The sequence below is a fragment of the Antennarius striatus genome, chromosome 1 (assembly GCF_040054535.1).
Source record: "Antennarius striatus isolate MH-2024 chromosome 1, ASM4005453v1, whole genome shotgun sequence".
NCBI classification, from domain to species: domain Eukaryota; kingdom Metazoa; phylum Chordata; class Actinopteri; order Lophiiformes; family Antennariidae; genus Antennarius; species Antennarius striatus.
Genome location: NC_090776.1, coordinates 9,591,841 through 9,619,450, shown reverse-complemented (window position 1 = coordinate 9,619,450; position 27,610 = coordinate 9,591,841). Strand labels below are relative to the sequence as shown.

The 27,610-nt window shown below is 43.8% G+C and overlaps 2 protein-coding genes across 5 annotated transcripts; one reads left to right on the top strand and one right to left on the bottom strand.

Moving 5' to 3' along the window:
- The first annotated feature begins 341 nt into the window (after nucleotides 1-341).
- On the top strand, nucleotides 342-6,071 carry LOC137594247 (cellular retinoic acid-binding protein 1). 2 transcript variants are annotated; one of them, XM_068313616.1, is made up of 4 exons: nucleotides 342-527; nucleotides 1,315-1,493; nucleotides 2,139-2,252; nucleotides 5,803-6,071. In XM_068313616.1, the coding sequence occupies exons 1-4, from the start codon at nucleotides 458-460 to the stop codon at nucleotides 5,851-5,853; spliced, it is 414 nt and encodes a 137-aa protein (XP_068169717.1). In that variant the 5' UTR covers nucleotides 342-457; the 3' UTR covers nucleotides 5,854-6,071. The 2 variants fall into 2 exon arrangements, with proteins under 2 accessions (XP_068169717.1, XP_068169709.1); XM_068313608.1 differs by lacking the exon at nucleotides 5,803-6,071 and adding an exon at nucleotides 2,417-3,517.
- Nucleotides 6,072-6,313: 242 nt separating this feature from the next.
- On the bottom strand, nucleotides 6,314-24,110 carry LOC137595023 (paired amphipathic helix protein Sin3a-like). 3 transcript variants are annotated; one of them, XM_068314806.1, is made up of 21 exons: nucleotides 23,938-24,110; nucleotides 21,882-22,098; nucleotides 20,101-20,277; nucleotides 19,901-20,007; nucleotides 19,448-19,769; nucleotides 18,029-18,280; nucleotides 17,626-17,778; nucleotides 16,843-16,998; nucleotides 16,138-16,224; nucleotides 15,904-16,022; nucleotides 15,350-15,575; nucleotides 14,934-15,050; nucleotides 14,529-14,767; nucleotides 14,264-14,447; nucleotides 13,519-14,104; nucleotides 13,252-13,421; nucleotides 12,823-12,996; nucleotides 12,631-12,720; nucleotides 11,340-11,434; nucleotides 8,635-8,842; nucleotides 6,314-8,477 (listed from the first exon to the last, which is right to left on the bottom strand). In XM_068314806.1, exons 2-21 carry the CDS (start codon nucleotides 22,074-22,076, stop codon nucleotides 8,241-8,243), a joined length of 3,894 nt encoding a protein of 1,297 aa, XP_068170907.1. In that variant the 5' UTR covers nucleotides 22,077-22,098; nucleotides 23,938-24,110; the 3' UTR covers nucleotides 6,314-8,240. The 3 variants fall into 3 exon arrangements, 2 of the variants coding, with proteins under 2 accessions (XP_068170907.1, XP_068170916.1); XM_068314815.1 differs by lacking the exon at nucleotides 23,938-24,110 and adding an exon at nucleotides 22,950-23,219; XR_011035380.1 differs by lacking the exons at nucleotides 6,314-8,477; nucleotides 8,635-8,842 and adding an exon at nucleotides 11,978-12,106 and having other exon boundaries at nucleotides 10,015-11,434.
- Nucleotides 24,111-27,610: the final 3,500 nt, after the last annotated feature.

Here is a 27,610-nt window from a genome sequence, read left to right as displayed (position 1 = left end):
GTTATTTGGGTGAAGTAACCCTTTAAGATGAAATCAAATCCTTCCATATGAAAGGGGAGTAGATTTCAATGTCAATCTTTTCAAGCAGTAGATGTCTATAAGATTTTAATTTTAAAAATCTGATACTTGAAGATTTTAAAAGTACTTCTTTGTACAATCATTCATTTTCTGATCGGATCACATGCCCGCTACTGAACCTGAACCTTAATATAGCTCGGTCATTAAGAGACACAATGAGAAGAATAAGCCATGAAGAATGTGTGTGTGATTAATATGTGTGAGGGGAGGCGGAGGTATCGAGGAGGTTTGGTCTGCTGTATGGGATCACTGCACACAGGGAGGAGAGAAGGAGGGAGAACAGAGGCAGACGGAGGGAATGAAAGCCTGAAGAAAGGGAGCAGAGGGGACAGACGGCAGGAGGCACAAGCTGACACACAATCAAAATCCCTCAAGAAAAATGCCCAATTTTGAAGGCACCTGGAAAATGAAAAGCAGCCACAATTTTGAAGAGTTGCTCAAAGTGCTGGGTGAGATCAATCTGCTCTTCTTTATCTTGGATAGTTTGTGTTTTAGTGAGAGAAGCTTTTAAAATGATCCAGTGTCTCAACATGAAATTATTACAGGTTTACTACCACAGACTGCAATCGAGGTTTATTCTGAAAAGCATGCAGACACAAGGGGCTAGTCAGACTTGTAAGCACAAAATAATTGGAGATTATACTTGTATTGTATATTACATGATGGTGCCATCTGATTACACTGGTAAGTCCAACTGTAGTCCCATCAGAGCACTGGCTTTGCTGCAGCTTGGATTTTTATGCCGGCGCCTGGATGCAGGAAACAGAGTTTACACTGATTGTTTCAAAGTCTAGCACTTTTGATTTTAATGGCAGGACAGAGTGATGGACTATAATGAGGATTAATGGGGAACACATTGAGGCTGAGAGCTTCAGTATCTCTTGTCATTTAGAGGAAAAACTGTATGATGTATCAGGAGTACAGATGAGCAGCACAAGCATTCCTCCCTCTCATCACTCTGTCACTGCACACCAAATCCTGACACCATCTGCTGATGACGATAGTTGCTTTTCTGGAGGATTTTTTTTTTTTTTAACTTGCGAAAAACAACTGCTGAGGTTGACCCTGCCTGGTACGGATGGGATAAATACCTCAACCTTGGGTAAATAAGTCAAACCGAAAGAGGATATTTTTGTTCCCTTACGTCTTTGTTGACTAATATCCAATCAATACTCCTCCTCACTTAATATGGACAGCATATCACAAGCTCACTAGAAGCTTCTTCCATGCTCCTAGGGGTGAACGCCATGCTCAGGAAGGTAGCATCGACAGCTGCAGCCAAGGCCCATGTGGAGATCAGGCAGAACGGCGAGCACTTCTACATTAAGACCTCCACCTCAGTCCGCACCACAGAGATCAACTTCCTCATCGGGGAAGAGTATAATGAGGAGACGGTGGATGGGAGGAAGTGTAAGGTAATTCATTTAAACAATGCCAGCAGCTGATGATGAATTCATACATGGAGAATATTTTCATTGCTATCAGTTCACCTGCATGACATCGACAGGGATTAGTAGCTTTGTTTTATTGAAGCAAAGTCCAGCAAATGAATTCATCACTTTGAGTGGTCTGGAAAACTGCAAAACATTCATATGTTGCAACCTAAGATAAAATTGAAGGGGGACGCCAATGTTACACCTTCCCAAACTGAGAAACAACAGATCCGACAGACCATTATGCAACCTTTTGTGGTTTGGTCTTTGTTGACATCATCAGAGTTATTTTCCTGGACTCTGGAAAGTGGTGCCAGAGGCAAATATAATATCATGTAACACAGGTGCTACAGTACTCAATGTGATGAGTAAACCTAATGTCATGTGTAGGAGCATAGGGGCGAGCCCCTTTGAGGGCTCTATTTTATGAAAATTGAGGGAAACAGTTGGGTAGAATGGAGAGTGTACTCAAACACTGTGTTTCTTTCTAAAAGAAGAGAGACGAGAGATGTACCAAGTCGCTCTGCTGCCTGGTCTACCGCGCTGCTTTAATGCTGACGTGCTGTTAGCCAGGTGAAACTGAGGTGATGGATACAGGAAAACTCATTAAGCGCTGCCTTTCTACAGAGTCTGGCCACTTGGGAGACAGACAACAAGATTTACTGCAAACAGACTCTACTTAGTGGCAACGGCCCGAAGACCTTCTGGAGCCGAGAACTCAAAGGGGATGAACTCGTACTGGTGAGCAGCTTTAGAGTTGAATTATGATTATGGTTAAAGATAAATTATAGAGACAATGCAGACTCAGTATTATAAAGATAAATGTGTGTACAAACTTAATATAATCCTGTTTTTGCTGTTGTAAATGCGACTTTGGGATTATAAATTTGTGTTTCTCTTTTCAGAATAAAATAATGTTTTATTCCAAAACAATTGCTGCTCACAAACAGCCCGAACAGGAAGGTTCGATGACTCCCAGTCTTGTTGAACATCTTGCAGCAGATAACAGATGTTTGGAACATTGTGCAGAGGATGAGGTGTCAAATTTGGAAGTTCCTCTCTTTACCGTATGAGTTGTCTTTCTGCCAATCAGACCCCCGGAATGGTTCAAGGGGCAATCTCAATTTGTGATAACAACAGAACCTATCAATGAAAGACAAGATTGAAATACGATCGAACATGTTAAGGAGCTGGGCCGCACGATGACGCAGTGGGCAGCGCTGTCGCCGCACAGCAAGGCGGTTCTGGGTTCGAATCCCGCTCTATGCAGAGTTTGCATGTTCTCCCTTTGTCTGCGTGGGTTCTCTCCGGGTTCTCCGGCTTCCTCCCACCTCCAGAAACATGTGCTTTAGGTTAATTGACTGTTCCAAATTTCCTGTAGGTATGACTTGAGTGTGTACGTGTTTGTCTGTCTCTGTGTGGATCCGCGGTGCACTGGCGTCACACCCGGAGTCTCCCCCGCTTCACGCACTAAGACAGCTGGGATAGGCTCCAGCTCCCAGCGACAGCTGATGAAACGTTTGGAAGATGAATGAATGAATGTTAGGAGCTCACGCTAGCACCTGGTTAGCTTAGCATGAAATGAAATGCATAAATGAATGATGATGTCCAAATCCCAAAACCAGCAAAGAAGGAGATGGACAGAGATCATAACTGGGTGTTGATGACAGATGTGAAACAGTTGAATTATCCGGCCAATGTTTCTACAAAATATAAAGTACCTCCATGGAAATGTTTGGAACCTCATGGGGGCCACCATCCCTTTCTCGTATTTCTTTCTATGGCCAGATGAGGGTGTGGATAAACATCTTTAAATGAGACATTCATTTATCCTGATGCAATGATTATTTTCATGACTTTATCATATCAGATGCGAAAAGAATTACAGCCTTACAAAAATATTATAGATTGAGAAGTTTTAGTTCAGCTCAACACGAAGCTCAGACCAGGGATCTGAGCTTCGTGTTTTTCAGTCATTTGAGGTTGATCTTGTTTAGCAATTTGTTATATGATGTAAATCAATACAAGGAAAAACACACAAAAAGGGGATTTTTTGGTTACTTTTTTGCAGAAAAAAAAAAAACAGCCATCAGAAACAGTTGATTTCAGATCACTAGCAACAAAGTCATTTTTTCTGCAAACATCTGGGCCTGGTTGGGTTTATTAGCTAGATGATCAACAGAGCTGAGTTTAGTCTGGCGGTGGTGCAGATACTGTACACTCAAGATTGTGACTCAGACATAATTTAGACTGAAAGCAGATTTTCAAACTGGGAACAAAGCTTTGGAAAGAGGCCCAATATGTTTTTATTTAAGATAAGGGTGTGTTCGTCTGTCTCCCTCTGTTGTAGTTGAGTGATCTAGGCTGTAATCTAATGCACAAGGCATGTGGGGCTGAATCACTGGAAAGAAAACAGAACTTTACCAGTGAGGAGATGAGCTATATCTCTGTTGTTCTGTAATTTAACTCACACATATTATTCCTCAGTTCAAGTATTATATAGCTTTAAAGATTTGAATGATGGAGCACAGATGGGACAGATCCCTCAGCGCTCCTAAACGTCTTCTCCCTGAGTTCATGTGCTGCTGAATGCTGACAGATGTTAATACTGTACAAAAAAAAAAAATTTCAGCTCAAAACTAAAATGCCATTATTCAGACATTTTAAAAAAATTTCTTCAGGGGAACCAAGGATCACCTCTACTAATCAAAAATGCTCTTATAAAATTGTAACTCAACATTTTTATTCTCATGAAATGTTAAATGGTTTCAAACTTGCTGAGACAATTTTTGTTAATAATGTTGTTGCCCCAATGAGAAACTTGCTTGGGGACGGTGGCTTGCTGAAGGGCACCTCGGCAGCACTGAAGAGGTTAACTTGCACCTCTTGACCTACCAGTTCACATTCCAAATTATTGGTCTACAGCATGTCTTGAGCCGGCCACCCTCAGTGGACTGAGCTACTGCCGCCCATTTGTAATGCTTTCATTCTAACATGCCGAGACAGTTTTTGTTAATATTTTAAAAATGTGGCACCACCCACAGTTTTATCAGCACAAGATGCAAATCGTCCTGTCATCCTCTGCAGCTTTGTTATGTAACAGTTTATCTTTTTGGTAGTCACCAGTACTGGAGAACTAAACCGTATTGGGTCTTCTCTCGCCTCCCTCCTCGTCCACAGACTGCAGTGATCGGCTTCTCAGAGCCACACTGGGAAAAAAAAATGCAATGAAATGAACAACAGCACTGGCCAGCAGATGAGGGGAAACCAGGCTCACACGGAGAGAAGGTTGGGGAGCATAATGAAGACATCATTGTGATCTAAGATGGGTGGAATAGTGTGACCATTTGGGAGTCCACAGCAAAGGGGGAAACAAATGAAAGCCTGAGGACACAGAGCTGCTACGTAACTTTGACCTCACATAGATCCTTTACATCCTGCCCAGTCTAGGCTACCTCTGATGGGAATAAAGCCAGATGAAACTGTGTGGCTGCTACAGTCTCTGGGGATCCAAATCTGTCCGTTCTCTGTAATTGGTCTCATTGTTCAAGTTGTTGAAAAGTGCCAATGGAGCGTGGCGCTCCCTCCAGTTAATGTCTCCCTCAGCATCACGCCATGAGCAAGATGGCCCCATCTCAGCTCCATTTTTCAAAGCGCAGGCCTGCTTCCAAATCATACGGTCGGAGATAATGATGATGTGTGGCGCTGCAGCCGGTCATAATGTGGCGCCCCCGGGACTCTCATAAATCTCTAGACACGCCCACCCCTTACCAGACGCGTCCAGTGTTTCTTCCCAATTTCCATATCATTTCAGTGCATCTGTTTCATTAGCAGGCAGCTGCATCAAATGAGAATCATGTTGGCCAGCATTTAGGCAATTAGTGGTGAAAAAAATGGAGACCACAGGATCATTATTGATTCAGTGATCACAATAACGAGGCCGAGTTGAAAATGTTGTATTTCTAGGGACAATAATCCAACTGTTCCAATGTTCAACAGAAATAAAGTTTTTCCTCATTTTGTCTCATTAGAAAGCAGAACACTTTTTATCATTGTTTTACTACTATTTAAATTCATTTACGCAATGCTGTTTTCTATAGTTTGGATCCAACATGGGGCACGTGACTGATTTCCTTGTAAATAACGTAATTAGGTGAACAGAGCCCCGGGTGCTGAGAGCGGTTGTACGGTGGACGCTCAGACTGGTCACCTCACCGTCCTCTTGTGTGTGAAAACTAAACACCTGACAATGATGTGATTTTTCTTCTTCTTCCAATCAATCTCGTTTCAGATCTTTGGCGCTGATGATGTGATTTGCACGAGGATCTACATCAGAGCATAGTGGAAGTCCTTAACTTCTTCCAAGTGTAATCTTCTGACATTTGACCTGCCATCATGAAAATTTTCACATAAAAAAGAAAAGAAAAAATTAATCCATTTTGATATTCCATGTCTTCCATCTTCAGGAAAATCCTATGTTTGTATTGAATATTACTGCAACGTTTTTCTATTGTAAGCAGTTTTTGTACATCTCGAAATTAAAAATCCAAGAAAGAATCACTTCCTTCATTGTGTCAATTTTATCACAGAGGGTTTCGGACCTGAATCCAGTTTATCAATGTCTTTTTGTTGACTGGATTACTTGTCACGTTACTCTGAAAGTTATAAACCAATGTTTGGTACAGGTACAGAAAAAGAGGCAGACACCAATTATATCTAGACATTCTAGACATTTCAGGTAGATCCTGAAAATGAAGATCCTGATAATTCTTTGCCTCTGTGTGTTTAAAAACTAGAAATACAAACACACAACTAGTAGCTAAGACCATGAGACAGACATCTCACAGGAATAATAGAGATATATCTGGATGAGTGGGGTTTACTTCATCATTTCTGGTAGGGGTGCAGCTCTGGAGTGTGTAACATAATCATTCACACTTGGTGGAGGTGTGTACTATACTGAGGGCCATTTTAGTTTGTACATCAAACCATACAGATTTCACCAGATGAATAATGCTGCCGTCAAAAAGCTTTTTATGCACAAAAGTCAAGAAATGGTTGCCCACGTCTCTCGTTTGTTTTACTGATATTTTATAAGATGAAATTTTGTACTGACACTCATATGTACAACAATGTCAAGTCCAGAGAAGAGTCACATCAACAGATTCAAACACACTGTACGTACAATCAACTCTGCAGGTCTTCCTGTGATGTTCCATAGTAACACTCAATATAAAAAATAAAAACCCCAGGTATAAGATTGTCTGTAGCTGGTTGTGTCACTGACCATCACCATTCAGATTGAACTATTGTATATCAGGCCTTCATTAAGGCCTGAATTCAATCCTAAGCAAAGTAATCTCTTTTGAAGTGTTTTCATTACATTTGATTTATTGAATAATTTTGAGATTGAAAAGGTTTTCTTTCAACTTCCCCATCAGGAGATGAACTGATGGGGAAAATGATGGTAATTTATTTACCACCCTGCTTATGTGATTCATTTGTGACAAATGCTTAAGATGGAGCCGTTTTCTTTACACCAATGTAAAGTTTCATGATTTCTATTGTCAAACACTTAACAGCCTCTGTTGTGATGACACTTTCCCATCGTACTAGATCTGCAAGGCTAATTCCAGTTTTATCTGACAAACAGAAGAGGAGGAAAGACAGTAAAAGTCTTGTTTACAGTTTCACATTTGTATTTTAGCGAGATAAACAAAAGGTCAGTTCTGACTTGCTGTGACTAGATGACATTATTGCTTGCTTGGCTTCTTAAGCCTTAGATCGCACACAAGTCACTTGTCACGACTGGGGTCAGTGTACATCAGTCAGTGTTTGTCGTCAATACCAGCCAATTCCAATTCTAAGCTTTTGGTTACATTAAAACACAGAGTTAATAGCACTGTTAAGCATCTGGTTTGTTGAAAAACTACCAAAATGTACATTCTAAAAAGGACAAATTGCTGCTCAGCAATATTTAAGAATTTTAAAACCACATGTGAGAACAATGCCACTGACTGAAGGAATCAAATCATGTAGAAAATGGATCATTTTTCTAATGAACAAACATTCTTAAAAGATCACAAGGAAAAAAAAGAGTTTGAATTAACATCCTTTGGTTAAGACAATCTGTTAAATTCTGCATTTCCTTAGTAAACTCTGCAATTGCAGGTGAAGACAGATGGTGTGTTTGGGTACGCTACACGTCAATAACATCTGATAAAAAAATTCTAGATATAAACAACATATTTATACAAATATTTGGGCGGTCTTAAGTTACTGCAGTGGACACTCAGCTGGTGTTGCACTAATGTCAAGCATAATCCCAGCTGCTGCCATAGATGTTGAATACGAACAGTTAGTAGAGTGTCCTAGTGCGGTGTTGTCAGCAAAACGGATCCCCTTCACAGACTGTACATGTTTATAGGTGGAAGCCGGACAGCACACTTTGAACACACAGGTACTTGTCCTCACTGAAGAGAAATACTGACGCCGACTGTCGTTCTGTAAATAATCAGGTGGCACTAACAGAAAACTGATTGCACCGTTTTGAAAGTTAGGACAAATGTCCTGTAACTGTTAGGACACATTCACAATAAAAGGTAGAACATCCGCATCCCAATCACTTATGGAACGACTCCAGAATATTTTAGCAACAGAGTCCAGTCACAGCAGGATGTAAAAAAAACTTCTTAAAGCTACTGTGTGCATGAAGGGAATCACGGGCAGCTAGTCCTGTGAAGAAGATTTCAATGTTCTGTACTCCACCCGGTATCTGTTGATGCTGAGATAATGGAGGACCTCAGGGTGACAGGCGGTGGTGCAGGGCAACAGGCCTTCTTGGTTCTCACCCATCAGCCACCTGTGGCTGTCGGCGGCCATGTCAGCGGTCACGTTCTCTTTGACCCAGGCATCCAGCCAGGTCTGAAAGCGTCTGTGCAGGTTTGTGTTGACCCGCTGGTGAGACTGAAAGAGACGTTAACAGGTACATCACAGCTCAGTCAACAGCATGCTGGTCCAAAGTACCAGAAGAAAGAAGACAGTTCCAGCTCTGCTGGAGTGAAGGACGGAATTTCAATATTTTACTTGTGTTGCCGTTTTATTTTCCATTCACTCCACCTACCTGATGAGCCCGTGTGAGTGCCGTGTGCCTGTACATATAATCTTCTGACTTGCAGACATAGACCATCTTGTAGGAGTTGAGCTTGAACATGCACTTCATCTTCAGCTCGCTCTTGCTATCCTGCATCTTGTCAGAGGGCATCTTGGTCATTCTCTCCTGTTGCAGCTGCTCCCATCCTCTCTGGCACTTCCTGATCCGCCTCAAATTCCTGAGGGCCGAAACAGATCAACGACCATGAATAATAGTGACTGATATCTGAATAACTCTTCTGATTATTCCACACAAAGTAGTGCATTGAGTTTACAGGGAAAGTTCGCACAAATTTCAAAAATCTGTAAAAGTCTTATTTTCACTCACGCATGTTAAACATAACAAAACTGTGTCAGAGTGTCCAGTATCATTTTAACTTAACCTAGGAGATATGGTCAGACATAAATCACATGACATTATGCAAATTACATTTAAGTAAAATTTGAGAGGACTGTCCCTTTAAACAATAAGTTTTAAACCCATGCATTGCAACTCACCAAGTAACAGAATTAGATAGGAAGTCAAATCATTCGAAATGTGGATCTATAAGAGCAGCAGAGGCAGCAGTCGGAATATTTCTGGACAGTGCACTTTCATCGCACAGCCATAGTTAAAATTAGAATATGCTTGGCAAACACATATTTCACTTAATTCAAAACTGATCCTGATTATGTGCGGGTATTGAAATGCATTTATTCACCCCACCTGAATGAAAGTTTTAAATGTGTACTTACCACTGAGGGTACGGGTGAGCGGGACAGAATACCATGAAGCATTTATTTTGCATTCAGGGCTCCACTTAAAAGACATGACAGTGAGGCCAAATTCAAGTAAAAACTGAACAACACTAGAAAAATCGTTGCCTGATTGGATACCAATCAAATATATGAGCTGAGAGTATTTCAATATGCACATCACCAAAACTGTATAGAGTGTTATGATCATGAGATGAAAACCCAAAACAACTGGAGAACAAAGAACTGTTACTGCTCTAAAAAAAAATCTTGAAGTCTTTTGACCTCTTTTGCTGCTGATCTCTCATAGATTTGATGGAAAGAAAAAGACAAGATGTGGGTGAACCCACTGATAAATCAAAACACGTTCCAGATTTATGCAATGGGTTAAATAACAGAAAAGAAAGAGATATGTGTATTTCAATAATACTAAGAATGTTTACTATGGTAATGGACAGCCATCTCAAAGACACAAAAACACATCAAAAGCAATGGTAGACTGTATGAGCAAAAGTCAACAGGAGCAAAGGGTGGGCGATATGGCCAAAATCATGTAACATTTAATGTAACAGTATACAGCCACTAGAATTCAATATGAAATGACTTTAAGCATCCATATGTATTATTTCCTTCTTTTCTTTAAATCCTGCATGGGAAGAAAAACAGCCGTCTCATCAGCGGACACGACAGTGAAACTAATACATTTCCAACAATGCTTTAAGGCTCCATCTGAGAATAATCATATTCACTGTTACACCCCCCCCAACACACCCACACAGATCACATTACTTTGTGAGGCAGCTGATTCATGTGATCGCAGGACTACAAATACATGGCAGACACACTACGGGTGTCTGAGGATCTGCCCAGGGGAACACGGTGAGGTTACCGACACACCGTCCACCCCAACCTGGGAATGAAAACAGAATCCATGCGGGGGCTCTCGGGGGGCCAGGAAAGAAAAACACTGACATGAACATACAATTTAGACAATCATTTTATTTACAAATCCTACTCCTCTGTACATGTGTTGCAGATCATGTGCTTGACCAGAGTTTTTAAAAACTTATAAGCACTCATCTGTGTCAGACCCAAAATAGACCTGACCCACAAAAAGAAAAAGGTTGAAATGGAAGAGCACTGCTTGCATTTAAAATGATTACAAACATAACACTGAGTATAACAGACTTAAACAAAAGGACATTTCAACATTTACATTTGCAAACAGTGATTAAGTCACATACAGGACTGAATACCATCACAAACAAAGAGGATCATAAGGCAGAAAAGGAAACCATTGACTTCACTGTCCTCAGGTCCAACACAAGAGCTCCAGTCTCTCAAACTCAGGTCAAAGACAGGGTAGAAAAATGGAATTAAAATGAAAATTGTCTTACTTTCAGTTTTGGCATCTAACTGTTGTTCTTTTTTTATTCTTTTTTTTTCACAATGATAATAATATAAATTCAACACAATGCAGAAGATCAAACCAAATGACTCCTTGTACCCGTCTGCTAAGAAGATCAAGCCAAACTCTTTAAAAAAACCCTCACTCTTAATAAATAAAATTTCCATTAAAATGAACTGAATCACTGAATAAATAAATTCCATTTGTTAAAAAGATGGCAATTTAAAGTGCAATCTTCCATGTGAGGCAGAGGTCAGACTGTGAGGGAGTCGTGTTCACGTTTGATTCTCAACAGACAGGAGGGCGTTCAGGAAAGCGTTCCACTGGAGCCGTTTTCTCTTCTCAAAGGAACCTTCACAGACACTCTCTAAGTCAGCTTTGTGCAGAACCACCACTGTTTCTGTCTCCGAAAAGAAACTGGACTTGGCAGCTGGTTTGGCTTGTCAACAGTGGAGTGGCTGCCAGGCCGACTAGAGCCTCAGGACAGATGCTTAAACCGTGCAGACAAGGGGAAGATATGGCTGGGGCCTCACCTGGGGAGGAACACCGGCTTCTGGGCGAGATGGTCACGGAGCTCCGGGGACGCAGAATCCGAGTTTAGGTATCTGCCCACGTAGTCCGACCACCTCTGGACAACAGAGCAGAAAACCCCACGTGACTCATTGATGAAAGAACAGATGCTGATGGACCGTCTGCTCATCACTAATTTGAGGACAAAATATTAAAGCTACGTTCCTTAGCGAGGACTCTGGTCTTTAATACAGAGGTAACACAAGACATGGCTGCATCCAGTCCAGCGGTGTGGAGCATAAACTGCTGACCTAGAGCAGCGGTCTCCAACCTTTTTTGCGCCACGGACCGGTTTCATCCAACACAGTATTTTCACAGACGGCCTTCATTTGCTCGATAATCATTAAAGACGCCAGGACAGCTGTAGTCTAATAATAAATCATCCGCAGTGGTTTTATGTGAAATGACGACATCAACAGATAATAAACAAACTTTTTTTCATAAATTGATAATCAACATCTCTGTAAACGAAATTATTGTCAGAAAAAATTATTAGATTTATTTTGAAATACAGCGACTTACAATCAGTGCATTCAACGTAGGAGAAATACTGATCATTTCCAATAAAAGGGTGAACAAGTCAAATAATAATAATAATTACAATAGTGGCAATTAGTGGTTGGGGACTTCTGATCTCGGGGTAACGGGAGTCAATTACACCTGAAGTGTGTTCCGGACGTCCGGTCTACTCCGCAGTTTGGTTTTCTTTCGGTCACTGCAGAAAATCCCCCTTCACAAAGACAGGAGGTTGGAAATGGAAGCAGGGTTTTTGATACTTTTTGGACGATCTCAGGATAATCTACCTTGACTTTAATCCAGAACACAGGCGTGTTTGTGGGTGCTTAATTTAGGGGTAACGTCTGATAACCTGTCACGTGACCGAGACCTGTCAAGCGGGACAGATGCACACATTCGCTGTGCGCAATTCCGCACAGACGTCACTTTTCAAAATAAAACATCTTTTGACTGGTAATCAATTACAAAAAATGAGGTCAAAAGTTCTGTGCCACCCGGTACCTAAAATGTCCCGCGACCCGGTGGTTGGGGACAACTGACGTAAACAGATCTAACAGAGAATCGGGTAATTTTTGAAAGTAAAACATCTTTCAGACTCCAAAACAAATAAAACGGAAGTAATGTAAATTATTTTTTCTTTCTGTGCGGCCCGGTAGCAAATGACCCACGGACCGGCACCGGTCCGCGGGTTGGGGACCACTGACCTAGAGGATGAACTACATTCCGAACAAGTCTCACCTCAGCGTCCGCCGGCTCGTCAGAGTTCTCTTCTGTGTCAAGCAGCTCCACAGCCAAACTAATGGATCCTTGGCTCTTTGCAAACATCATCTGCATTAAACCGCATCAAGAGAGGAAGTTGTTTGTATTAAACACTTTACGTTGTTTGGACAGATTTACACTATAATCATTACTTTCTGCACTTGTCACTACCTTGAAGCAGTTCTCATCTGAGATGAGATGCTCTGCTTTGCGCTGGTAGACGCCCTCTGCTGTGGCCCTGGACGTCTGCGTGGAAAGCGGGCCCCCGGTGGCTCTATTGGCACATTCGCTCAGGTACATGTCTGTTAGACGGGCACACACTTCGTCCGTGACGAGGTGCTGGAGCTGTGGAAGAAACAAAAAATAAAATTCAAATATTAACACGTTTGTATATTAGTGTAAGAAGTTTGATTTTTGCCGTGCACTTTGTGGAAATGATCATTACAACCCATTGAGTGCATTTTGTGTATTTACAGTTCGGTAAAATCTAATTTTCACAGATAAGTGTCGAAACGTTAAAACAAAAAGTCCTTCGGTTCAGTAGTTTGGAGTCATTGACACATGAATCAAACCACACGGTACGATCTTAAATGTGCTGACCTGGCGGACAATGCTCTGGATGAGCTTGTCCATGGTGAAGGCGGTGTAGGCATGAATAGTAAACATTTCCCTCAGTGAGTCCTCGTATTGAGCCGGATCCATATTTCCATCCAAAAGATTCCGCACCATTTCCAGAAACACTGAGTAGTAGTCCTCAACGTCAACATCCACTGTGGGAAGAAGAATCAAGGTGAAGAAATACAACATAGTTATGTCAAACTTTATGGATAAGAAATATTAAAGGACAGATCTCCTTTTCTCACATACTTGGCTCCTTCATCTTGAGCTGGATGGCTGGATTTTCGTTTTTCTCCCTCTTGAGCGCCAGCATCTCCGTCTCCCACTCCCGCTCGCGAGCATCCTCTTCAATCTGCTTCTCAGCTTGCCGGTAGATTCTCAGCAAACGTGAGCAGAGGATGTGGTGCAGACGGAAGAAGATGTACCAGTTGTTGTTCACGAAGAACAGGTTATAGGCATCATCCGTGTTTCGCAGCTTCTGGGCTGCGCTGCTGCCAAACAGGAGCTTGGATTTTGACGGATTGCTGCCGGGGAGGCCGTTGTGCTTCTTGGGACCGTCTCGATCTATCTCCATGTCTTCTTCCTCCTCCTCCTCTTCCTCCTCCTCCACATCAGAGAGTTCCCCTCGTCGTGCAAACAGCAGGTCTGGGATGAAGTGGAGGATGATCTGTTTTATCTTGTACTTGTCTTCTTTCTGGATGCCCACTTGTCTTTTGACGTGGTGAATGATGAGGGCAGCAGCGTCCTCCAGGATCTGGCTGTCGTCGTAGGTCACCGTCATGTGTGGGCCGCAGGGTGGCGGCGTGGCATTTTCTTCTGATGTTCGCTCCTGACGCTACAGAACACCAACACAGATATTACTCTGATTAGACATTAGTATTCTGCACGAGGGAGAAAATAATCTTTGCACTATGAGCTGATAAACCAAGTCCCATTAACATCTACTAAAATATCCCAACGCAACAATCAATCACAACGACTCCAGCTTTCTTACGTCATCATATAACATCTCGATTTCATTCAGTAATGTCTTGGAGCGCAGCACTTTGGTGTCGTTCTGCTTGAAGTTGATGCCTTGGTGGTCGAGGGACTTCAAATAATATTTCTCGTTCTGTTCCTGCCAGATTTTATTGAAGCCTCTTTGGGCTTCTCTCCATTCCTCATCCTTCATTTTTAATCTGAAACACCAAAGAGCGACAAGCAAACTTAGCCGGCCATCATTAAATGTAGAAACATTAAGAGCTGTTACAACTATAAACCTTTTCAGCACTATGGGGACACATGCAGCCGGGTTCCTGCTGAGACCATCGATGATGTCATGGGCTTTGTCCCCATATATCCTCTGGATGGCTTTGCGGTGGATGACCTCTGACGAGCCGCCCATCGTGTTGTCCAGCCTGAAGCGCAGCTGCTCCTCAGACGACATGCGAGAAAGTCTCCGCTGCACCGTCTCCAGGGCGCGGATCGTGGCGAGGTTAGCTTCCAACACAACATCCAGCTAAGGAGGCAGAGCCACAGGAAAATTATTGATAAGGGGTTTTGCTTATGCCTGATTAACTGTTATTGGAAATAGTTTGAATTAATATGTAAACTGGTGCTGTTTTTGTGGACCACGGAGTCAAGTTTGTTTTCTCTGCAGTCTGAGTGGACCGAATGTTCCTCACCTCAAAACGCTCATCTTCACATCTGTAAATGTGCTCCTCGTATTGAGTCTTTTTGGAGCTCACAAAGGTAGAATCCTCAGACCATGAGGGAAATGACACCCATGTGTCATTCAGAACCTGCAATAAGATCCTCAACTCATTTCACGGATTCATGTGAAGCCTTTCATTTGTAATGTCAAATTCACAGCAGGAAATAAAGAAAATTTGATTTAAAGGTTGGGATATTCAAGAACCTGCTAACAGCAGTCGACCAAGCTTTAAAACTTATTTATCACTGGGATTAAACTATTTGAGAACTACTATTTGATCTGTGTTTGTAATTATGGTAACACAAAAAGATTTTCTCGATGACTTTGAGATCTGAGTCGAGTCAGATCCAGCCTGACTTCATCACGTTGTCCCCAGACGTCACTCACCTCTCTGCAGAGCGGCGTCCTTCCTGTGCACTTGGGCTGCTGGTAGCTCTTGGGCAGTGCTCTGTAGCTGGACCCCAGCCTCTTGCAGGAAGCATAGTCGATCTCCATGGCGATGCCTTCTGTCGCACGCTCCTTGGGCAAACTCTCTGCATGGCTCGACTCCCCATGACTGGATTCTCGGTAGCCCAGAAAGTTTTTGAACCACATACACAGCTCTGGAAATTTTCTGCGAGAGCAACAACACAAAACCGTGAGACGATGGCCGTGTGTTTACCAAACCAAGTGACTTGATAGTTGTAGTAAATTAACAAGTATTAAAATGAGATGACCACTGAGTCATATGAAATTAGTATAATTCAATTCTATTTCGCACAAGTACAATGATGCAACGCTAAGTCTTAAAAAACCCTAGAATATATTAGAGATTACTGAAACTCAGTCAGCAGTAATAGAACTACTGGCCTTGTTAGTATTAACTTTAACTGTATGGGGACAATAGTTTACAGTGACGCATGTATGTAACTCTATATGAACGTATGTGTATTTAAACTCACCCGAGGAAGGGGATGACTAACTGCACCAGTTCAGCGCGAGAGATTACTTCCTGGTTAAAAATGTGAAGACATCTCATGAAGTTGTCGTACGCCTCAGAGCTCCGTAGAGTTTTCTTCACCTGTTTACAAATAAGAAAAACAAATTCAACCAACTGGACCCCAGAGATCACTTCATTACCATGTTTTGTAATCATGTCAGACAAACACACAAGTGTTGAAAGTAAGAATGGTGACCTTCTCAAAGAACATGGTTTCCGTGCTGGTGCTGTGTTTGCTGACTTCACTGATGCTGTAGTCTTTTCCCATTATCTTTGGCTTCTTCTGCAAGGGGGGGGGGTGTCAAGGAGACAAATTACTGAGGACTCCCATTTTTTTCAATCAACGAGCCATTAGAAGACAAAACTAGAAGTGGATCTCTGCATTGAAAATAATTCAACTGAACACCAAGGAAAAGCTCGACAGCTTTTCACCTCTCATCCAAGAGGCTTCTTCAGTGGCTGGAAGTGAGTTCCAGATGTTTGACCCTGTGGGAGTCGTGGAGGTTGTGAACTCACAAAGAGAGCCTCTTGAATGAAAGGTGACAAGTTATCAAGATTTTCCTGCATGATCAGTTGCGTTTTCAACCAGGACCAGGACTGAAAATCCACGGAATGAATTGTCAAATATTACTAATATAGATAGCTACTAATATTCTGACGTTTGCCTAGACTTGAACACACCCTGCTGACGGATAAAATAAAAGCAAGTTAAGATAATAATCCTGTAGCACAGGCCACTTCCCTGAAGGTTAGAGTGTATCTACCGAAAACTATTTCTAGACTCAGCTCCCTTGTTATGTAAAAATTCTTAGCATACTATTATTTTGTGTACATCTACAATAAGACAGAAAGAGGCAAATAGCAACCAACATGGCAACCCTCAGCCTGGAGGGGCGTGTACCTTGACGACCGCTGGTGCTCCCACTCCACCGGGTCTCCTGATGGGTAGCCCGTTCTGGCTCAGCCTCTGTTTGTTGTTCAGTAAGGGTCTCTTCACCGTACCGCCATGATCGTTACGCACAGACTCAGCCCTGTCAGGTGTAGGCTTGACCAGTAGCTGAGGGGAGCATTACAGATTAAAATTATTTACACTACAGCATGACCAACCGGGCATAAATCTGAACTGTTTCAGCGACTACATCATAATTTACAACAATCCCGCGTTACTTGCGGTTAATGTTCCAGGATCACCCATAAAAACTAAATTCTGCCATATAGCAACTATTTATTTCACTCTTTTTCTTCTCCTTTTGGCTTTTCCCTTCAGGGAGGAGGTTTATGGATGTAGTCAAAGAGGACATGAAGGTAGTTGGTGTGAGAGAAGATTATTTTATTATTTACGGTAATTTAAATGTTTATGAACCGTCTCTACGCTGATATTAAACCACCTTCTATCTGTATTACCTTTTCTCAAACTCTTATAGACAGTTTAAAACACTTTTGTAGTGAAGTGTTTCTTTAATACCCGTAAGTGCGCTTGAGTTTTGGAACCCAGCGCACACATGGATGCTATCTGCCAATAGCATGCATGTATGGTATCACGTGACTACCTACTAAAAATCGATGTACTGAAGCCGAACATCTTGAAGCGCGAATAAGCGAGGGATTACTGTTCCACCAACGTATGAGTGCAAATTGTTTTGACAAAAAGAATAAAAAATGAGGGGCGTCCTTTGAGACTCACCATTGAGCTGTTTGCGTCGGGTAGAAACTGTCCGAACTCTGACAGCAGGTCTTCCTGGTTCTTAAAAAGCCTCGCCACCTGAGTGTAGACCTCCTGCTCAGTCAGAGCTGGGGTGTAGCTGCCTCCTGCCTCTTTAGCATTTCTTTGTTCCTTCTGTAAAAGTTGAGAGTTTTAGAGTTGATAATGTGTCATGACACAAACCTAAAATGAATATCTAAAGCTCCATATATTTGTAATGCGAGGGCCACAAGATGTGATATCAGTAAATGAAACAAAGATACGCACCAAGTAATCATCTAAGATTATGATATATGTCTCAGACTGCTGCTTTATTATCCTCAATTTTCTATTGGGTCGTCCAACATTGTCCAAATAATTATTAATGTGGCGTAAAACGTCTTACCTGGTATGTGTGCAGGATTTCCAGGAAGGCTTTGTAAATGTCTGGCTGACCCTGGAAGCGGTTCTTGATCTTGTTAACATAGTTAATAGCGTGGTTGAACTCCACAGGCTGGTTGTTCTGGAGGGACGGCCCTGTGGTTGGCGTGCTGCTCACAGGAGCGTGGGACTGGATCGACGGCGAGCGCGGTGAGGCGTACGATGGGATGGATGGGTTGGGCTGGCTGGTGGGTGTGTGGGCTGGAGACTGAATTGGCTTATGGGAGTAAGAGAATAGAAATAACTACAGCCGGCTAGATTCAGTTTGGTGGGCAGAAACAAACAAGCAATATTTCAGATAAACTAATACATTAAATACAATTTATTACATGTGCCTCATAACCAAGCAGCTCCTACATGGTGCGTCCTAAATGAGCAACTCGTAAAGGGGGCCGACGCCTTGCTCAAGAGCGCCTTGGCAGTGCTCCGGAGGGGAGCTGACACCTCCCAGTGTCAGATCACTCTCCGTGGTAGCTGGGTGGGAACCGAAACGCCAACCTTGGGCTTCGGGTCGGCTTTCCTCGGTTTGCGGCCCGCTGGGGATCTCTGCCATATCTGGAGGGTTGGTGTGGCCCCATCTCTGGTCTGCCCGTGCTTGCGTGAGGCATGACGGGCATGTGGGGTTGCAAGACCCTACATTCGGACTGGGGGGGCTATGTAGGGGGGTGGGTCATATGTCGCACAGTCACTGCAGCTGACCCTGGGGGTTGCGGGGGGCATTCCTGTCTCCTGAAGTTGGGGGGGTGGGCGGGACAGTTGAGGATGGGGTGTTGGGGGGGGGGCTCCTTGCCCGTGCCCCTTTGGCCTGTCCTGTGCGCCCTGGCGGTGGCGGCCGTTGCCTCCTCTGGGTCCCTGGGTCTACTTGGTTCTTGGTGCCCCCGGTGGCTCTGCAGGTGATGGCTTCTGGGTGCTCCTGGCTGCTGGGGTTGGGGGTGCTCAGCTATCGTGGCCCTGTTGGGTTCTAGTAGCCTGTCTGGGTGTTGGTTTCATCACACATGCATGTTGGGTCAGGGCTTACCAGCTCCTGTCGAGTCCAATTATTATCAACCCTAACCCTCATTATCACAATACGAAATTCTAATGAAGACAGACAATTTAGTTCCCAGAGAGGACCGCTGACAGTCACATGCATGCATTAAAATTTATAAAAGATTTTGCTGCAAGACTAAAATAAGCATTGATCTCATAAAAAGTTGACCCCCTTTTATGGGGTTTAACTATGAGAATACATGCAGACAAGACAAAAAACAAAACGCTAACCTTGTGATCATTGGACAACCCGCCCTACTGCCACTGCCGCCCCCCGTAAATCAAAATCTTTGTACCATAAAAGCCATAAATAGTTAAATCTGTTTACTAATCAAAATAGCAACCTTGATTTTACCTTGCTGTTTTTACTTGGTGCAGGTTGGGTGGGGACCGGAGGGGTGGTGCCTGCGGTAGCGTGCTGCCCAGCAGACGGCAGATTCTGGTGCTGGGGGTGGCTCGACGGTTGGTTGGGTGCACCGCTGGAGGGGATGTTATGAACTGAAATACCATGAGGGGTGATGTAGTGGATTTGCCCTGGTGTTGTCACGTTGACCAGATCATTGGTTTGAACCTCAATCTTATATCCCGGTGGCAAGAAGGTGTTAAAACCCATGATGAGGTCTGGGTGGCCCTTGAACAGCTGTGACACACGGTTGATCACTCCAGGGGTGTCTATGCTGTAGCGGCACAATGAACGGCAGTACTTTAGCATCAGACTCAACAACAACTGTGTCAAAAGATTATGCACAAAACATTTTGTGTAAGGATTTTCTTTAGGTGCGTAAACTGACATTAATCTAGAATTTACCTCTGTGACTTGAACTCTTTCATAATGTCAAGGAAGTCATTGTAAACTTGTGGCTGATTCCCAAACTGTAGCTTCACTTGATCCAAATAGGACAAGGCATCTTCAACCTATGAGGAGAAAAAAATTGTCTTAGTTTTTAATAGATGTTTGTGAAGTCATGTCTTGATCAGGTTCCCTTTTCTTGTTTCTGGGTACATCACCTTAAGTCGTTGGAACTGCTGCTGTCCTTGAGTCGAGGTCATGGGCGTGGATGGATGAACGTGACCTTGGACTACTGACGGGCCCTGGGACTGAACTGCTAGGTTGTGTGGATGGGGACCAACGAGGGGGGCTGTGCTGTGTCCATGTCCACTTGGGTTTTGTGACATTGTAGGCACCTTGACAGGAAGATATGATGACAATTCATAAAAAATTAGGGTTCTTGTATTATCAGAGTCCACACACTCGTGTTTACACTTATTTTTTTAACGCAATATTGCAATGTGAGACACTGACACCAAAAGATTCACACTTTCTTTGTTAACATTCAGGTCAGAGGTCAAGTCCTTAAAGAAGAGCTACCCTAACAGGCAGCATGTTTGACTTTTGTTTAATCAGCTCACAGTTACGAAACCAATCTTAGAGTGTCTGCATAAACAAGGTCTGATACAGATGTCTGTGTAGGTTCAAGGTTCCAGGTCATGGTTATTCAAAGCTGTTTAAATCAATCCACTGGACTTTAAGAAAGTTGCGTGAAAACGTTTCGCCTCTCATCCAAGAAACTTCTTCAGTGGCTGGTCTTGTCCCACTATTCACATTTAAACAACTGTATTTGAAACCCATCTGGTTCCTCCACAATGCCAGGGGGTGTCAAAAGGGGGTCGTTGAAATGCGAGTTTCACCTAGCCTTTGTATACTACTGAGAGTCATTAACATGAGACACATCACCTGGGTCATTCTTTTTGAGAGTTTTGAAAGGACCTGATTGCAAATGGGCGAAAGGTGATGTCACAGACTGGTCCACCCGAAAGACCCCACACCACACAATTAGAAGAGCAACCTGGTTAAATGCAGTGAGGATTGCTCAGATGTCTACAAAAGGGAAAGCAAACAACCACCAAACAAGCACATGGCTCAACACAGAAGAGCAAACTCATCAGGACAAGACTCAGCAGTCTTCCTTCACCTCAAGGAAGAGGGACACTCAGTTCAGGATACCAATATCCAAAAGCTGTTGAGTCCATCCACTGGACGTTAAGAAAGTTCTTGAAGACGTTTCGTCTCTCATCCAAGAGACTTCTTCAGTACTGAAGAAGTTAAACCGAACCAAACTGAAGAAGTCTCTTGGATGAGAGACGAAACATCTTCAAGAACTTTCTTAACGTCCAGTGGATCGACTCAACAGCTTTAGGATAACCATGACCTGGATGACTGAGAACCTACACAGACATCAGGATACCGATGTTCAGATCTTGGAAAGGGAAGACAGATGGTTTGAGAAAGGTGTTAAGAAGCCATCCATGTGAAAGTGGAGAAGCCATCTCTGAATCGGGGGGGGGGGGTCTGTGTCATCACCTTTCGCCCATTTACAATCATGTCCCTTCAAAACTCCCAAAAAGAACGACTCAGCAGATGAACCCAGATGATGATGTGTCTCATGCTAATTACCCTCATTAGCATACAAAGACTCTGTACAATTCGCATTTCGACGACCCCCCTTTGACACCCCCATCAACCATTGTTGAGGAACCAGATAGCTCTGACCACACCCCACAGGGTTAATAAGCTGGGACGAGACCAGCCACCTTCAGAACTGAAGAAGTCTCTTGGATGAAACGTCTTCAAGAAACTTTCTGAAGTCCAGTGGATTGATTTAAACAGATTGGAAAGTTTGATGAACAATTAACGTCTTTTGAATTCCTTTTAATGATAGTTTTAAGCTGATTAAGACTATGACTTGTAAGCAAGATCCCATTGAGCAATAAATCACCACCATTCATACCTGGTAGCCTTGGGGGAGAGAATACTGGATACCAGTAGATGGCTGCATGTTCTCCACAGCGGCCTCTATCAGAGCAGGGCCTGGGGCGACGGCCTGGGCCTGGAAGCTTTCTGCAATACCTTGAATAGGGAGGCAACGTGATTGTTGCTGCTGAGGCACAAAAATTAGTTCCTGGTCCTCCACATGCCTCTTCATTGTATGCACATGCTCGAAGGGGCTAAAGTAGAAAAGACCAAAAACACAGTGAATAGGTAGTGAGGCATTTTCAAGCGTGTGAAATGAAAACGTTTCATTTACTCTTTAAGTACATGTAGTCCAAAATGTATTCACAAAACCTTTACAAATAAACACTAATGCAAGGATGCTAGTATTCAGGCATAAATGAAATTGACGTGTCAGATTGTGTGGATGAGATGTGGAAAAACAAACACTGATGTGACTTTTTTTTTTCATTGTACAGGTGCTACAGTGACACTTTTACATGTCCGACTAATTAAATTATGTCATATTAAACTTTAGCTCATCATTTCATTTGGAAAGACATACTGAATTATAAAAAGAGCCCTATTTCACGAGTACCAAATAATTTAAAAACAACTTCATATAACGCAAAAGATATAGAACAACCACAAAAAATACACCCTGAAAAGACAGGAAGCAACACTACATTATGAAATGGCTTGACCATGACAGTTCCTAAATACAGAATGTGATAGATTGCATGTAAGAAAAAAATATATATACAAAAAACGGTTAGGGACTGTCTTTCACTACCAGGCACAAGCTTTACAAGCTTGCTCACCCCGTTGAGACTACATCGCGTGTACGATGACAAGTAATTTGTTGGTATTCCCTTAGCAGACGTCAAGGCAAGTTGGTTGGCAGACAGAAGACATTGAGCCTCGCTGCCTTGCACCAATTTTCGGAAACACCGTGGCTGCGTGTACTGAATTTGCCAAGGTCGTTCCTGTCGATAATCGAACTTAGAATGGTATTTACCGAAACGAGAAGCTTAGCGGACGGGAAAAATGCAAAATTAGTTGACTAACGAACTGGCATTTCGCTTACAGTCAACATTTTGCAGTCGTGTAGGCGCTGTCTCCCTCTCGCTCGCCCGCTATCGACGTGCCTCGTCCCCTCCCCCTCTCTACCAAACACCGAGCTAATGCCGTCCGTGAGCCCAGATACCGCTTCTCATGGACGGCGAAGGGTATCGTTTCAAATCGAAGTTTTATGACGAGCGGCTTGACTGCTATCCGTAGAAGTAAGGTTAATTATCAGATGGAACCCGATGTCGGTGTGTCATCACTGCCCGGCGTCATTCCGTCCTCGGTCGAGGGATCTCCTCTTTCGCTACTTCAAAATCCAGATGAGCTGAACGTGCGGGCTATCCGTCATTGCGCTTGCAATTTGAGCAAGATGTCGATAAGAAAACAGCCACGTTTTCACACTTGACAACGCGATAACACGGTCGTCTGATCGATTAGTAACAAAAGAATAACCGCTACACTTGGACGCTTAAATAAAGTTACATGGTCTGCATTAAATACCGCCAAGGCTAACTCGTATAGGTAGGGGAGGACGGTATTTGGCTAACACGCTGGTTTTACACATTAACGTCGCATTAACATCAAGTTAAGTGAAAAGTTCTTAAGAAAAATGTCTTGATGTCACACCGACGAATTTTCCGACAGAAACGTTTGTCTTCTAAAACCCGATTCGTATAATAGAACTCATTACAACAAACTAGCAACAAATATGCATGTTGCCTGGTCGAGCAGCTCGTCTTTAGCATGCCAGCTAATGTTAATTCATGTTAGCCGCTCTCGGTTTGCTAGCTTGACTAACTAATCGGCGTTGTAAGCTAATGTAGCCGCTACTGAACTCACAATACTCTGTCGGAAGATGAATGTACACCTAAAATGTTGAGACATCACAGAAACGCAACCCCTTTGGATCAGTCTGGAATATAAGGTTATATAGCAGCAATAAGCTACGTTAGCACAACAACCAACCCCCCTCAGCACAGGGCATCCAGCTAACTCCTTTAACTTACCAATCAGGACGGCCACCAGCAACGACGGGAGACACCGGTGCAAAGAAACCAACCAGTAAACCTTTAGTCCCTTATTCACACAGTAGTGGGGGAAAAAAGTGAAGTTCTAAGAAGTAGCAAATTAAAATATACCGTATTGGCTACGTCGCTAACAACACTGTATGTATGGAGCCGTGTTCAGTGAACATAGAGGCGTGGCTCAGTGGTGGGCGGGCTCGTCTCCTCCCAGTCCAGACTGTGATTGGTCCGATCCCTCAAATGAAAACAAATAGGATGACGAAAGTGAGCCAGCCTTTGGGAAAGGCGCTTGGTTACTTCATGGTCATGCCGAAGTTTACCTGAACCACGTATCTGATGCAGCGTGTGGTATTTTACATGAATGGAATTGTCGTCTCCTAGCAACGAAAAATAACTTTATACAAGGTTTTCATCCCTAAACGAGTAAAGTAAATGTTCATAGTCACAGCAGCAATTATTTGTGAAAAGTGATGTCTCAAAAAAGGCGTTTTATGTTAATATTTTTCAGACTTAAAATAAGTTATGACCTATTTTGATTATATGGGTTCATGTTAAAATTTGCATTATATAAATTGCCACTTTCGAATAAGATTTTTTTTAAAATTCATTTTACTGTTCTGTAATATTAACAATATACCAAAGAAATGTATGATAAAATTAACCTTTTCATAAGTGGACAGGCAGTTCTGAGCTTTCCGATGATGTCAATGTTACCAAATTTATGGGATTCTGCAGTTTCTTCTTCTCCTTTCGGCTTTTCCCTTCAGGGGTCGCCACAGTTAATCAGTTGCCTCCATCTAACCCTGTCTTCTGCATCCCCTTCTATCACACCAACTACCTTCGTGTCCTCTTTCACTACATCCATAAGCCTCCTCTTTGGTCTCTTCTAGGCCTCCTGCCTGTTAGTTCAAAACACAGAATTCTTCTACCAATATATTCACTATCCTCCAAACCATCTCAGTCTGACCTCTCTGACTTCTGACTCTCCAAAACCTCTAACGTGCTGATCCCATCCATCCTGGTCACTCTCGAAGAGAACCTCAGCATCTTTTTCTCTGCTACCTCCAGCTCTGTCTCCTGTCTTTTCCTCAGTGACACTGTCTCTAGACCAAACAACATCGCTGGTCTCACCACAGTTTTGTACACCTTTCCTTTCATTTCAGCTGAAACTCTTCTATCACACATCACACCTGACACTTTTGTCCACCCGTTCCATCCTACCTGTACACGCTTCTTCACCTCTTTTCCACACTCTCCATTGCTCTGGACTGTTGACCCTAAGTACTTAAAATCCTCCACCCTTTTGATCTATTCTCCCTGTAACCTCACTCTTCCACTTGGGTCCCTCTCATTCACACACATGTACTCTGTCTTACTGCGGCTAACCTTCATTCCTCTCCTTTCCAGGACAAACCTCCACCTCTCTAGCTTCTCCTCCACCTGTTCCCTGCTCTCACTACAGATCACAATGTCACCTGCAAACATCATAGTCCATGGAGATTCCTGTCTAACCTCGTCTGTCAGCCTGTCCATCACCATAGCATACAAGAAGGGGCTCAGAGCTGATCCCTAATGCAGTCCCACCTCCACCTTGAACTCCTCTGTCAGTTTACCTCTTTAGATATAAACAGGTTGGACTGTCGAGGCTTTCAAGTCCCTGTTGAATACTCACCCCTTTTCACTGGTTCTTAATTTGAAATGGCTGCAAATCTTCCAAAGTCTGTACAGCACGAAGTATAAGACGAAACACAAGGGATGGTTAACATCTCTATACACTCTAATCTCATAGGGGAAGTGACATGTGCGCAGTCCCTGAGTTGAGGGGGGGGGGGGGATAGGTAGTCAGGTGCTGGGGGGAGGGCAGGGCAGTGTGAGGGTAGAGTTCAAGGCTATGGCAAGGGGCAGAGCAGGGAGGGAGTTGAGCCTCCTGACCGCCTGGTGAAAGAAACTGTCCTTGAGCCTGCTGGTTCTGGCCCACAGACTCTGCAGTCTCCTACCTGATGGCAGCAGGCTGAAAAGGCTGTGAGAGGGGTGGGTGGGATCACCTGCAATGCTGATGGGTTTGCGGGTGAGGTGGGTGTTATAAATGTCTGTAAGGGAAGGGAAAGAGACACCAGTGATCTTTTCAGCTGCTCTCACAATGCGCTGCAGGGTCTTGCGGCAGGCAACGGTGCAGGCGCCGTACCACACGGTGATGCAGCTGGTTAAGATGCTCTCGATGGTGCCTGTGCAGAAAGTCTGCATAATGGGGGTGGGGCTCCTGATCTCCTCTGCGGAGGAAGTAGAGGCGCTGTTGGGCTTTTTTGGCCAGCGATGCGGTGTTGCGGTCCCAGGACAGGTCCTCGGAGATGTGCACACCCAGGAACTTGGTGCTGCTGACCCTTTCCACTGCATCACCGTTGATGGTTAGTGGAGCATGCTGGGTGCGTGTTCTCCTGAAGTCCACAACAATCTCCTTTGTCTTCTCCACATTCAGATGGAGATTGTTGTCTTTGCACCACATAGCCAGGAGGCCCACCTCATTCCTGTAGGCTGTCTCATTGTTGTTGTTGATGAGACCCACTACAGTCGTGTCATCTACAAACTTGATGAAGAGGTTGGAGCTGAAAGTTGGTGTGCAGTCGTGGGTCAACAGAGTGAAGAGGAGGGGGCTCAGAACACATCCTTCAGGGGCTCCTGTGTTCAGCGTGATGGTGCTGGAGGTGTTGTAACCAACTCAAACTGCCTGTGGTCTCCCTGTGAGGGAGTCCAGCAGCCAGTTGCATACGGAGGTGTTGAGTCCAAGCTGGTCCAGTTTATAGATGAGCTGCTGGGGGATGATTGTGTTGAATGCTGAGCTGAAGTTGATGAACAGCATTCTGACGTACGAGTCTTTGGTCTCCAGGTGGGTGAGGGTTGAGTGTAGTGCAATGGTGATGGCGTCATCAGTCGAGCGGTTGGACCGGAAAGCAAACTGAAAGGGGTCCAGGGTTGAAGGGAGGGCAGACTTGATGTACTGCATGACTAGCCGCTCGAAGCACTTCATGATGATGGGTGTGAGTGCAACTGGGCAGTAGTCGTTGAAGCCGGATGGGGGCGACTTCTTTGGTGGTGGCTTTGAGGCAGGTAGGGACAACAGCCTGGCTCAGGGAGATGTTGAAGATGTCTGTGAAGACATCTGTGAGCTCATCAGCACAGTCTCTCAGGACACCACCAGCAATGTTGCTGAAGTGGGAGGCGATCCTCCTTGAGTACTATCTCTTGGCCACTTGGATGCCTCGTGACAGGTTGGCCCTAGCTGTCCTTAGGCCCATCTCGTCCCCAGCTCTGAAGGCCACGGTCCGCGCCTTCAGGAGCCTGTGGACTTCACCTGTCCGCCAAGGCTTCTGGTTGGCTCGAACGGAGATCTTTCTGGTGACGGTGACATCATCCATGTATTTCCTCATGTATGCGGTGACGGTCTCTGTGTACTCTTGGAGGTCTGTGGTGTTTTTGTGGGTGGCTGCGTCTTTGAATACGCTCGTCTGTGGTTGAACAGCAGTCCTGGAGTGCCTCTGACGACCCATCAGGCCACACCCGATCTGCCTTTTCACAGGTTTAATGACTCTGACGAGCGGTCTGTATGCGGGCGTTACCATAACAGTGGTGTGGTCTGACGCCCCAAAGTGGGGGAGGG

What these genes read in the sequence shown, in the direction of transcription:
- LOC137594247 (XM_068313608.1), top strand. Translation starts at nt 458, where the DNA reads ATGCCCAATTTTGAAGGCACCTGGAAAATGAAAAGCAGCCACAATTTT. An exon ending in AGAGTTGCTCAAAGTGCTGG is followed by an intron (nt 528 to 1,314) that starts GTGAGATCAATC and finishes CCATGCTCCTAG; the next exon opens with GGGTGAACGCCATGCTCAGG. An exon ending in TGGATGGGAGGAAGTGTAAG is followed by an intron (nt 1,494 to 2,138) that starts GTAATTCATTTA and finishes GCCTTTCTACAG; the next exon opens with AGTCTGGCCACTTGGGAGAC.
- LOC137595023 (XM_068314806.1), bottom strand. Translation starts at nt 22,076, where the DNA reads ATGAAGAGGCATGTGGAGGACCAGGAACTAATTTTTGTGCCTCAGCAG. An exon ending in CCGACGCAAACAGCTCAATG is followed by an intron (nt 16,999 to 17,625) that starts GTGAGTCTCAAA and finishes TGCTCCCCTCAG; the next exon opens with CTACTGGTCAAGCCTACACC. An exon ending in CAGATGAGAACTGCTTCAAG is followed by an intron (nt 12,721 to 12,822) that starts GTAGTGACAAGT and finishes GGTTTAATGCAG; the next exon opens with ATGATGTTTGCAAAGAGCCA.